The 13,433-nt window shown below is 42.7% G+C and overlaps 1 protein-coding gene across 1 annotated transcript in view; it reads right to left on the bottom strand.

Annotated features, from left to right (window-relative positions):
• Positions 1-8,650, bottom strand: part of LOC139266616 (microtubule cross-linking factor 3) — a 52,096-nt gene extending 43,446 nt beyond the window's left edge. The window contains exons 1-3 of the mRNA XM_070884210.1: positions 7,955-8,650; positions 7,395-7,619; positions 7,048-7,206 (exon numbers count right to left, since the gene is read on the bottom strand). Of these exons, the coding sequence (XP_070740311.1) occupies positions 7,048-7,206; positions 7,395-7,619; positions 7,955-8,650 (1,080 nt within the window). The remainder of the gene's footprint in view (positions 1-7,047; positions 7,207-7,394; positions 7,620-7,954) is intronic.
• Positions 8,651-13,433: the final 4,783 nt, after the last annotated feature.

The following is a 13,433-nucleotide window of genomic DNA, read 5'->3' as shown; positions in this document are numbered from 1 at the left end:
CTTGACCAGGTGAGATAGTTAATCTCAGCCAAGAGGTAATGCGAGCTGGTGCGGGGTCCTTTCAGCTTGGGGTGGCAGCGGGCCGGAGAGGGGTCCCTTTCGGCCTGGGATGCCGGCGGGCCAGCCCGTACCTATACCGGGCCGAAACGACCCACCCCCCGCCACCTACCTGCCCTGTCTTCAGCTCCGCTGAACAATGGCGTCTTCCTTCCGCCGATTTTCTCTTCTCTGCACCAATTTCCTTAAGTGTAGGGAAGGTTTTTCACAAGGGTGCAGTGTGTCGTTTTAGAAAAAAATTGTACTTGGCTAAACTCACTTAAATGGCCAGAAGTGGCGCACACGGCAGGCTCCGCCCCCAGTGACGTAAAAAAAATCGGAAACTAAAAAAAATCAGACATATCTACTTTAGAACAGCACAGAAACTTTGACCAAACTTGCAGATTATTGTCTGCTCAAAAAGAAAGCTGCATACGCCAAAAGAACAACGCAGAATGGTGGCCAAGATTGAGCCCCAGCAAAGGACAACTAAAAAAAATAAAGAGAAAAGATAGTTTATGAGAGTAAACTAGCATGAAATATAAAAACAGACAGTAAGAGCTTCTTCAGGTATGTAATATTTTTAGAAACAAGTCCGCTGTACCTGATGGCCTGCATCCAAAGTTCTTAAAAAAAGTGGCTGCAGAGATAATGGATGCATTGATTGTAACCTATCAAAATTCCCTGGATTCTGGAGAGGTTCCAGCGGATAGAAAAAACGCAAATGTAACCCCCCTATTTAAGAAAGGAGGGAGACAGAAAGCAGGGAACTACAGACCAGTAAACATAACATCTGTCATTGGGAAAATGCTGGAGTCCATTATTAAAGTAGTAGCAGGACATTTAGAAAATCATAATACAGTCAAGCAGAGTCAGCATGGTTTTATGAAAGGGAGATCATGTTTGACAAAGTTACTGGAGTTCTTTGAGGATGTAATGAGCAGGGTGGATAAAGGGGAACCAGTAAATGTCTTGCATTTGGATTTCCAGAAGGCATTCGATAAGGTGCCACATAAAAAGTTATTGCACATGATAAGAGCTCACATGGTTGGGGGTAATATATTAGCATGGATAGAGGATTGGCTAACTAACAGAAAACAGAGAGTTGGGATAAATGGGTCATTTTCAGGTTGGCAAACTGTAACTAGTGGGCTACCACAGGGATCAATGCTGCGGCCTCAACTATTTACAATCTATATTAATGACTTGGATGAAGGGACCAAGTGTAATGTAGCCAAATTTGCTGATGATACAAAGATAGGTGGAAAAGTAAGTTGTGAGGAGGATGCAAAGAATCTGCAAAGGGATATAGATAGGCTAAGTGAGTGAACAAAAATTTGGCAAATGGAGTATAATGTGGGAAAATGTGAGGTTGTCAACTTTGGTAGGAAAAATAAAAAAGCAAAGTATTATTTAAATAGGGAGAGATTACAAAATGCTCAGGTACAGAGGGATCGGGGGCTCCTTGTACATGAGACACAAAAAGTTAGCAGGCAGGTACAGCAATAATTAGGAAGGCAAATGGAATGTTGGCCTTTATTGCAAGGGGGATGGGGTATAAAAGTAGGGAAGTCCTGCTACAACTGTACAGGGTATTGGTGAGACCACACCTGGAGTACTGCATACAGTTTTGGTCTCCTTATTTAAGGACGGATATACTTGCATTGGTGGCAGTCACAGAAGGTTCACAAGGTTGAATCCTGAGATGAAGGGGTTGTCGTATGAAGAAAGGTTGAGCAGGTTGGGCCTATACTCATTGGAGTTTAGAAGAATTAAAGGTCATTTCATTGAAATGTATAAGATTCTGAGAGGGCTTGACAGGGTAGATGCAGGGAGGATATTTCCCCTCGTGGGAAATCTAGAACTAGGGGGCATAGTTTCAGAATGAGGGGTCGCCCATTTAAAACGGAAATGAGGCAGAATTTAATCTCTCAGAGTCCTTAATCTTTGAAATTCTCTACCCGAGAGCTGTGGAGGCTGGGTCATTGAATATCTTTAAGGTGGAGATAGACAGATTTTTGAATGATAAGGGAGTCAAGGTCTATGGGGAGCGGGAGGGAAGTGGAGTTGAGGCCAAGATCAGATCAGCTCGAGGGGCCAAATGGCCTACTCCTGCTCCTATTTATTATGTAATATTAAAGGTGACATGAAAAGTGCAGGGAAATTAAGCTAATGTAAGGAGCTCCAAAGTGGAGCTAGCTCTGGCTCAGATACGATAGCCAGAATGGCTTCCCTTTTGTGCTGAATTTTGTGTGATTCTTTGATGCAGAAGGATATATATGAAAACAAAAAGATGCACATATGGGAATGAGTGGCTGGGGAATCACAGCAATAGACACAAAATAATACAGAGAGCAAAAGCGAGCTTGGACATGGTAAAGAAAAAGTGTGGTAAAAAGAGTGACCGCTGATAAGAGGAATAAAGAATATGAGAGAGCAGGATGGAAACCTAGAACAAGAGTGAGGACAAAGAGAGTGAGACAAATAAAACGACACATACATTCTGGGTATTCTGTGGCGAGTGTCTCACCTCCTGATTCCCCAATGCCTTTCTACCATCTACAAGGCTAAAGTCAGGAGTGTGATGGAATACTCTCCACTTGCCTGGATGAGTGCAGCTCCAATAACACTCAAGAAGCTCGACCAGGACGAAGCAGCCCGCTTGATTGGCACCTCATCATTTAACCACCTTAAACATTCACTCTCTCCACGACTGGTGCACCATGGCTGTAGTGTGTACCATCTACAAGATGCATTGCAGCAACTTGCCAAGGCTTCTTTGACAGCACTTCCCAAATTCTTGACCTCTAACACCTAGAAGGACAAGTGCAGTAGGCACCTAGGAACACCAGTACCTCCAAGTTCCCCTCCAAGTCACACAGCATCCTGACTTGGAACTATTCCATTCCTTCATCGTCTCTTGGTTCACAATCTTGGAACTCCATCCCTAACAGCACTATGAGAATACCTTCACCGCATGGACTGCAGCAGTTCCCGAAGGCGGCTCACCACCACCTTCTCAAGGGCAATTAGGGATGGGCAATAAGTGCTTTTCTTGCCAGTGATGCCCACATCCCAAAAACAAATTTTAAAAATTAACATAAAGAGAAACAACCATGACCAGATAGAGAAATTCACAAAAATTGACAGAAAGATAGATACTGCACATGCATATAAAAATAAAGATATCTAAAATTCTAAAGAAGAATCTCACACGTAGATATATACATTTAGACAGAATGGACAGAAATAGAGAGAGCAGTGGGAAGTCAGAGAGAAGAGTAAATGAATGAGAGAGAAAATTGCATCTATTTGCTCCTTCTTATAATCATATATTCCTTCTTTGGTTAACAACATGAGACACAATATGATTTGGGATTCTCTACGATTACCATCAGTCAAATAAAAACATCAATAAGGAAATATTTCCTAAGAAAATTAACCTATTAGATAACACTTTGGTTCCCATCCAAGTAACCTTAGAGAACCAGGCACAATATCCACCAGTTTAATGGAGGCCTTCCATAACCACTGGGCACTTAAGAGTGTACTCAGCACCATTCATCCCTTTTTAAAATTATTTCTGACAGTGTTTTTCTTTTAGTAATACTAAAGAAACAATCTTCTTTTCCCTCCCAAACACTTTTGTCTCAGTTGTGCTTCGCCTTAAAGGGACTTGACATATAAACAGAGTTCTTAGCAGGATTTGACTGACAACAAAATATAGATCAAGAGGATAATTTTAACTTTTATCGCTCGACAATAAATAGGTGTTAGGGAATTTTATACCCCACCCAATTTTATTTTCTATTGATTTCAATGGAAAAAGAGAATTGATGGGCAGCTGATTTGATTTTGCCCATATTTTGCCCAGCAACAAAAATTAAAATGATCCCCCATGTTTCTGAAATTAACTAACCTATAGGACAAGACTTTTGTTTATGCCAGGATATTAGAAATGCTCAAAGTCAACCTGGTCAACAGACGCCTTCCCTGACTTATGAGATAGACTTAGCCTGGTTCATACTCTCCCTACCTTACAAATATAAATCTTAATCTACACCTTACCTGAGTTAAGACCATTACCACCTTGATTTTGTGATTGTTCTCCAAAACAGGGGAAGCAATTGCTTAGTTTCTGCCAGTTTTGAACTTCTGCTAATCCTAGCAATTAATATGAATCGTGATGTTACATACAAGCCAGACTATTTGCCGAAATTTCAGCACTCACCTGGTCACTTTGGCATACCAGAGCACCATGACAACCAATACTTCTGCAAATAGTGGCTTTTTGCTGCTATTCATCAATGTATTAATTTTATACTGCTATTCAAACTTATTTCCGATAAGCCTACAGTGTTTCCAGGAAACAATTGTCTAAAGTTCCTGGGGCTCGAACCTCCATTTTTGTGTTTAGCGCCCAAAATTAGCCGTCATTTCTGGTGTGGGCGTTAAAAAAGGGTTTTCAGATCGTCGGCTTCTCGCCCATTCTCAAAACACCTAGTTTACATTTTTGAAAATAGGCGTTACCGCAAGCGATATCAAATGGGCGGTAGCGTTAAATTTTTTTGCCGTAAAGTGTGGCCGTTCTTATCAATGGCATGGCATCGCTCGATTCCCGCGATTCTGGAGGTCAAGGGTCATGATGACTTGTGCAGAAGAGAAGAGAGAGAGAGAGGGAGCTCAGAGGGACTGAAAGCGTGTGTGGCTGTGGTGTGTGCTTGTCTGGCTGTTGTAGGAGGCACGACGGAGATTCACTAGTAGCAAAAAGCCTACCAAGCACCAAGAACATAATTGGCACCAAGTTTTTGGCCAACAAATAAGATATAACATGGAAAGGATGGAAGAGGCCCTGGAGCTGGTAGCCAGGAACACTGCTGCCACAGGTCTCCCAGTGGTCCCCGAGCGTGGCACTCCACCCCTAGGTTCCGCACCACCACGGCGAATGACAGATGAGAGCAAGGACCAAGATCCTGCTTCTGCATCAGAGAATATTCCCCCCTCGGCAGCCCCCGCTCCCATACACATGCAACCACCGCATCTGCCTTCCCCCTCAATGATGCAGCGCCTCAGGAGCTTCTCAGCCAGGTGCCGTGGAGCAAGGAGGCGAAGGGGTAGAGGTGGGGAGGAGAGGGGGGGAAGGAAAGTGAGGTGCATGTGTACAGGTGATGGCTGTGTTATATCTCCATCTGGGTGTATGCAATTTGTTGCAATGTATGGGGGCTGGGGACCACGCTCCTGCTTTGCTTTTGTATTCTGTGTTGCTGGACATGTTGAACATGTGATTTATATCAATGGTGGAGAAAGTGGGGTGTGGGCGGGGGTTGGGTGTTATTGGCTGTGATACTTATGATTTCAGACCAATGTTGATATTAAACTTTTGTTATTGAACATAACCTTGTTGCGCATTGTCTCAGATAGTTGGACTGTTACACACTGGTGATTCCTTACCATGAAAGAGTTAAATACAACTTAACATCAATCAACGTAAACTTTAACTGGCACCAAGGTGATGGGCACCATTGATGTCTGAGCTGCACACACACAGCAGTGCGTCAGCGTTGTCACTCACATCTGCGCTCTTTCAGGCAAATCTTTCCGATATCAGTTCCTCACGTAAGAGTGGGATTTAACAAATGCCAATCACACCACTGGTTCCACTTTTTGTGGGCAGTTTATTGAGCGAGCGATATTGTGGGCGATATGTGTGCGAGGTGGTGAAAATGACGATGGGCGATCTCCATGGCCGCTAGTTTGGGTAAACATGCTCTTTATGACAAAAAACAGTGGCCGGGCGTTCATATTGAATCTCGGCATTAATTCCGTGCGGAAAGTAACGGTGAGCAATATTATGGGTGTTGATTTTGCCAATTCTGCTGATTCCGCCCCAAAAAAGTGGGCGGGCGGTAATATTTTTTCCCGGCGTTAAGCCCATTGGGAAAATAACACTCGGCGATAAGTCTCCTAAAAAAGCCTGTCAGTTTCCATTTTGTGCCAAAATGGGTGATATATGGGCGTTATACGTCATTTCAGCGGTAAAATGGGTGTTAAGCGGGCACTAAGCATGCAAAAAAAGTGGAGGTTCTAGCCCCTGGAAATTTAAATATGGTTTCATTTTAAATAGGAATCAAATCAGAAGGAAATAGTAATTTAGACAAAAGGAGAATGAGTTATTTAGAGAAAAGATGCATAATGCATAACAATATAAAGTGAGTTTTCTTTTCAGTTTTTATACAGATTGTGTTTAAACTTTGAGCCAAAATTCCATAAGATTCCTTGTTTTCCAATTTTTGTCAATTTTATCTGACAAATTCTGATTTGGTTATTCAAATTGGGATCCTACTCTGGGTCTAGGTCCCTGATGTGAAACTGGAAAGCAACTAGTTCTTCCAGGTCCAGAGTGGCTTAATGGAAGTCATTGAAAAAAGGCCCAGTAAAAGTGGCATTTTTTTTGTATTTTGTGTGATCAGCCTGGCTCCACAAGAACAACAGCATCTCAGCTCGTCAAAATTGCTACCATTGGCTCAGACAAGTTGCATTCAGTGATCTGTTTGGCACTTGTAGATCACCAGTTAGGTGCAGATTAGGTCCGGTGTCGAATTTGATACTGGCCTCACTTCGGCACAGACCAGTGCGTATGATAATCATTCCACTGACTTGTCACTGTTTTGGGCACAAGGACAATTTCTACCTCACTGTTTTTGGGAAAACTGGAAAAATAAAATAGCTCCTAGAAACCACTCAAGTAGGATTCTCTGCACCTCATAAATTACACTTTCAAAAACATTTGGGAATTAACACACAGTCTGAAAAAACATTTGGGAATTAACACATAGTCTGGCAATATCACCCTAAACCCATTTAAAATAAAGTAATAGACAGAGAAATGTTATATGAATGTGTTAAGTTCCTCCACTAACATCACTGAAGATTATTTCTGAGCTTAAAATGTCATCTGTTTTCTTCAATTTATGAACCTGTAATAGGGAAAGAATGGTCACCGTTACTTGCCTCTTTTATTTTGTCCAGTTCATTTTGTAAAGCTTGTTTGGTAATTTCTGCCTCTATTAACTGCTGACGTAAGGTTTCATTCTCTTCCTCCGTTTTGGTGCGTTTTTCTTCTACGTTTTCTAATTCGTGGTGCAGACGGACAGACACGTCTTTGGCAACCTGTAAGTGGTGACAATATTGAATGGCATCATCTTAACATCATCAAAAAATAAAATAAAACAGGAATAGCTGCTTTAAAATGGATGCAAATTGCTTAAGATTCCGTTATTTCAAAGGTGCCGAAATTTTATTTGTTTTTGGTAACGTTAGCGACCTCACGACATGTCATAGATTGAAAGTAAGTTGACCTTGAGGTCTTGCTCCAGACTTCTCAGGAGCTCGTTGTCCATCTCGCCGGTTTGGGCGAACCTCATCCTTTTCCTCTCGGTCTTCCGCAGGCGATACTGCAGAATCCGGCAGTTCTTGTTGGCCCGCTCCAGCTCCCGGCGAAGGTCCTGCAGCTGGCAGGCGTCCTCCTCGTAGAAACTATCCCTCATTTCGTCCATTTCGTTTCGCATCTCCTCGATCTCGGTCTGACAAAACAAAGCTTTTTCATTTAAAAAATTGAACAGTAAAATCAAAACAAAGAAAATAAAAGAAAGGAAGCCAAAACCACTCTTCCAAATCTGCGACAGGCGTTTCCCAACACAATGGTCATATTGAGCGGCAGGCTTTGCAAATTGTCAACATCCACCTCCTCGGCGATCATTGCCGCTTCAGGCCCAGAGGGAATGGAGCCTGTTTCCCCAAATCCTGTGGTGGTTTATTGTTGTGTTGTTGCATTCTGTACATTGATGCCCCCCTCGCCAAAGACCCCCATCCCCCCAAATCTCCGCAGGCAGTGTGACAGATCAGATGCGGACCCTACCTTGAGGCCCAGGTTTTCCGAGCGCAGTTTCTCGATCTCATTTTGCAGGCTTTTTTCTTGCTCTGTCATGGTCTCCATGTTGGATTCGCCCGCCGCCTTCTCCGACTCCGCGGCACTTTTCGTGTGCATTACAGCAGCATTGGGCAGTGCCTTGCCAACGCTCCGCGGCACCGAGCCGGCGCTCGAGCCGTCAATCTGCAGCCCGACACGTTCCGGATCTGGGGCTGGCGGCTCGCGGGTTGCAGCCGCCTCTCCTCCCCCTCCTCCTCCTCCGCCCGTCTGCTGCTCGCTTTGTTTGCCCCGCGGCGCTTTTGACGTGCCGTCTGCTTTGTCGGGCGTGCACGGGGCACGGTCACTTTTAGCAAGGGTCAAATCAGGATTCTTCCTTTGGGCAAAATGGCAGCTTTCGCCCTCCACTTTCCTGCTGGCATCGGGCGCGGCGGCCTCCTTTTCAGCACCAGCCGGGCGGACAGCTGCCGCCGCTTTGCTCGGCTTTTCTCGGACGTTTGCCGCTCCCGGGCTGGAAATCCGGCTGGGGTGGTAACCCTGCTTTAACGCGTTAGTTTTGGCGCCCAACGAAGTCTTTATGGAGGGTCTTGAGTTAATATCCCGGAATCTGGCCGGCGACGAGGCTCGCTGCTGTTTTTTATTGTGAGAATGCTGTCGGTTTTCAGCAGCGCCACTGGCCGGGTTCATGGTGTTATTGTCATCTAAACGCGATTCTCATACCGTTCCATGCATACCACTTAGATTGTTACCCACTTCCGGGCCGCAGGATAACAAAACAGACCCCTGCAATTACAGAATAACAACAAAGCTTACTATATCATGTGTGAGTGTATTCCTTGCAAACTGTTTCAAAGGAAAATAAAGCCAGGGAAATTTGAATAGACATATATTGGATTAGCTGCATCTTTTTCAGGGTGTAAATCTCGATGGCGACAACAGACCAGTTAGTAATGTTCGTAATTAAAATGCATTTAGGGTTCGGGTTAATCTACACCATAATGCAAGACATCGGGAATCGTTTGGATTACATATATAAGGCATTATAAATCCATCTTCACAGGCGCTCTGAAGCTAGGAAATAACCTGGAAACCCAATTAATTATGCATCGTTTTGTTGTACTGAGAATGTCTGTTTCTTTTAGTGACAAAATAATAGCTGTACCTAAATCTATCAAGAAATTAATATATGCAAACAGCATGAAAAGGTCACGGTACAGTTTTATTGAATCAAGTTACAAGAAAACCAGAGCCAAATAAAACCTTGCACCTGTGAAAGCTTATCAAAGTCTGTGTAGACATTGATCATTGAACAGGATCGTATTGTCTGAAGTCCAAGTTAAACTGATGTCTTATAATATGTCCAAGTTGCCCCTTGCAGGAATTAATGACTAAGTGAACGTGTGTTTCACCATTAGTTTTTCACATTTTCTACCACACGATTATGGAATTAAAATGCTTAAATTTTAGATTTTCAAACTGGAGTTTCTTGCATTTTCAAACTGGAGTTCCTGGACCATAGGGTTGGGTCCTGGAGGTCATCAGATTTCTTCCATCCAATCAAACTTCTGTGTTTGTTGACTTACTGGCACGGTATTCCTGTCACTACATATTCATTCAATTTTCTTCATTAATAGCATTGTTTTATTTTGGGTGGGTGACAATGTCTTTTGGAAGTTAGGACAGCAGGTCCCTAGGAGTGTATCAATATTTGCAGGGAGTCACCTGAAGTGTGTCAGTATTTCTAGATGGTCACTGAGAGTATACTGTTTTTTCAGAGGTCAATAATAACGTTTGATATTTGCAGCAATACCAACTAATATTTTAATATTTGCAGAGGGTTGCCACGAGTGTGTCAACAGTTGCAGACGCTTATTGTGAGTGTGTTGATAGCTTCAGGGAGTTGCCTACATAGAAAGGTTCAGAAACCTTTGCATTAACTTACCTCATGATTTATCCTCTATACATAATCAGGAACTTTGTCCCAAAGTCAGTCAGCCATTTTTGGCCCTGTCTGACAATATTGAACACAGAAAACTAACTCTGATCTAACCATTGCCTTGTGCAAAATATCATACCCCCTTTGCTCTTGTACTCAAGGCCCCTGCTATAAAGGCTATTTTGGCTATTATGCTCAAGTCCAAATCATCAATGGAGAACAAAAGTGGACCCAGCACTGAAGTGGACCTCTCAGATACAACACTTCCACAACACTCATTTACCTGAAGCTTTCCATTATGTCAACCAACTTTCTATCCATGCTGCTCATTTCCTCATATATATGCCTGAATTTTTGTAACAAGACAGCTCACAAATACATTCTACAAATCTGTATACATTGCATCTACTGTTTTCACCTGAATTGCCCTCGAGAAGCTGATGGTGAGCTTTCTTACATGCAACTGAGTGGCTTGCTAGGCCTTTTCAGAGGGCAATTAAGATTCAACCACATCACAGTGAGTCTGGAGTCACATAGGCTAGAGTGGGTAAGGATGGCAGATTTCCTTCACTGCAGGACAGAAGTGAAACAGATGGGTTTTTACGACAATCTGGTAATTTCATGGACACCATTAATGATACTATATTTTTATTCCAGATTTACTTAATTGATTGAATTTTAATTTCCCAGCTGCTGTGGTGGGATTTGAACTCATGTCTCTGGATCATTAGTCCAAGCCTCTAGATTCCGAGTCCAGTAATATAACCACTATGCTACTGTACACCTACATCTATATAATCAAAAACCACTACATTTGTCAAACACAACTCATCTTTATCAAATCCATGCTGGCTAACCTTGATTGCCCCATGCATCTTTGAACACTTATGAATTTGATAACAACAACTTGTATTTATAAGAAAGGATTAATAAACAATCTCCTAGTAAAGGATCCCCTTGGAATGAATGATCATAGCATGGTTGAATTTCAAATTCAGATGGCGGGCAAGAAAGTTGGATCTCAAACGAGCGTACTAAGCTTAAATAAAGGAGACTACAAAGGTATGAGGGCAGAGTTGGCTAAAGTGGACTGGGAAAATAGATTAAAGTGTAGGACGGTTGATGAACAGTGGCGTACATTTAAGGAGATATTTCATAACTCGCAAGAAAAATATATCCCAGTGAGGAGGAAAGGGTGTAAAAGAAAAGATAGTCATCCATGGCTAACTAAAGAAATAAAGGACGGTATCCAATTAAAAACAAAGGCAAACAAAGTGGCCAAAACTAGTGGGAGGACAGAAGATTGGGAAACTTTTAAAAGCCAGCAAAGAATGACTAAAAAAGGGAAGATAGACTATGAAAGTAAACTAGCACGAAATATAAAAAGAGATAGCAAGAGTTTCTACAGGTATATAACAAGAAAAAGAGTGGCTAAAGTAAATGTTGGTCCCTTAGAAGATGAGACCGGGGAATTAGTGATGGGGGAAAATGGAGATGGCAGAAACTCTGAACAAATATTTTGTATCAGTCTTTATGGTAGGGGAACTAAAAATATCCCAACAGTGGAAAGTCAAGGGGCAATAAGGTGGTGGGGGGGGGGGGAGAACTTAACACAATCCCAATCACTAAGGAGGTGGTATTCAGTAAGATAATGGGACTAAAGGTGGATAAATCCCCCAGACCTGATGGCTTGCATCCTAGGGTCTTAACAGAAGTAATGGCAGGGATAGTGGATGCATTGGTTGTAATTTACCAAAATTCCTGGATTCTGGGGAGATCCCAGCAGATTGGAAAACTGCAAATGTAACACCCCTATTTAAAAAAGGAGGCATACAAAAAGCAGGAAACTATAGACCAGTTAGCCTAACATGTGTGGTTGGGAAATGTTGGAGTCCATTATTAAAGAAGCAGTAGCAGGACATTTGGAAAAGCATAATTCAGTCAGGCAGAGTCAGCATGGATTTATGAAGGAGAAGTCGTGTTTGACAAATTTGCTGGAATTCTTTGAGTATGTAACGAACAGGGTGGATAAAGGGGAACCAGTGGACGTGGTGTATTTGGACTTCCAGAAGGCATTTGACAAGGTGCCACATAAAAGGTTACTGCACAAGATAAAAATTCACGGGGTTGGGAGTATGGATAGAGGATTGGCTAACTAACAGAAAACACAGAGTCAGGAAAAATGATTCATTCTCGGGTTGGCAATCAGTAACTAGTGGGGTGCCGCAGGGATCAGTGCTGGGACACCAATTATTTACAATCTATATTAACGACTTGGATGAAGGGACCGAGTGTAACGTAGTTAAGTTTGCTGACAATACAAAGATGGGAGGAAAATCAATGAGTCAGGAGGACACAAAAAATCTGCAAAAGGGTATAGGCAGGCTAAGTAAGTGGGTGAAAAATTGACAGATGGAGTATAATGTTGGAAAGTGTGAGGTTATGCACTTTGGCAGAAAAAAAATCGAAGAGCAAGTTATTATTTAAATGGAGAAAAACTGCAGTAGAAAGGGACCTGGGAGTTCTGGTCCATGAAACACAAAAGGTTAGTATGCAGGTACAGCAAGTGATCAGGAAGGCTAATGGAATCTTGGCCTTTATTGCAAAGGGGATGGAGTATAAAAGCAGGGAAGTCTTGTTACAGTTATACAGGGTATTGGTGAGGCCATACCTGGAATACTGCGTGCAGTTTTGGTTTCCATATTTACGAAAGGATATACTTGCTTTGGAGGCAGTTCAGAGAAGGTTCACTAGGTTGATTCTGGAGATGAGGAGTTGACTTATGAGGAAAGGTTGAGTAGGTTGGACCTCTACTCATTGGAATTCAGAAGAATGAGGGGTGATCTTATCGAAACATATAAGATTATGAGGGGGCTTCACAAGGTGGATGCAGAGAGGATGTTTCCACTGATGGGGGAGACTAGAACTAGGGGGCATAATCTTAGAATAAGGGGCCGCCCATTTAAAACTGAGATGAGAAGGAATTTCTTCTCTCAGAGGATTGTAAATCTGTGAAATTCGCTGCCTCAGAGAGCTGTGAAAGCTGGGTCATTGAATAAATTTAAGACAGAGATAAACAGTTTCTTAACCGATAAGGGAATAATGGGTTATGGGGAACGGGCAGGGAAGTGGACCTGAGTCCATGATCAGATCAGCCATGATCATATTAAATGGTGGAGCAGGCTCGAGGGACCAAATGGCCTATTCCTGCTCCTATTTCTTATGTTCTTATATAGCACCTTTAACGTAGTGAAACGTCCCAAGGTGCTTCACAGGAGTATTATGAGACCAAAGATTTTGACACCGAGCCATATAAAGAGAAATTAGGGCTGGTGACCAAAAGCTTTGTCAAAGAGGTAGGTTTTAAGGAGCATCTTAAGGGAGAAAGAGAGGTAGAGAGGCGGAGAGCTTTGGGCAGGGAATTTCAGAGTTTAGGGACTAGACAACAGAAGGAACGGCCACCAATGTTTGAGCAATTCTAATCAGGGATGCTCAAGAGGGCAGAATTAGAGGAGCGCAGATATCTCGGGGGAT

Source organism: Pristiophorus japonicus, chromosome 7, assembly GCF_044704955.1.
Source record: "Pristiophorus japonicus isolate sPriJap1 chromosome 7, sPriJap1.hap1, whole genome shotgun sequence".
Lineage (NCBI taxonomy): Eukaryota > Metazoa > Chordata > Chondrichthyes > Pristiophoridae > Pristiophorus > Pristiophorus japonicus.
The sequence above is the reverse complement of the archived record's forward strand: the minus strand, read 5'-3'. Positions and strand labels throughout refer to the sequence as shown.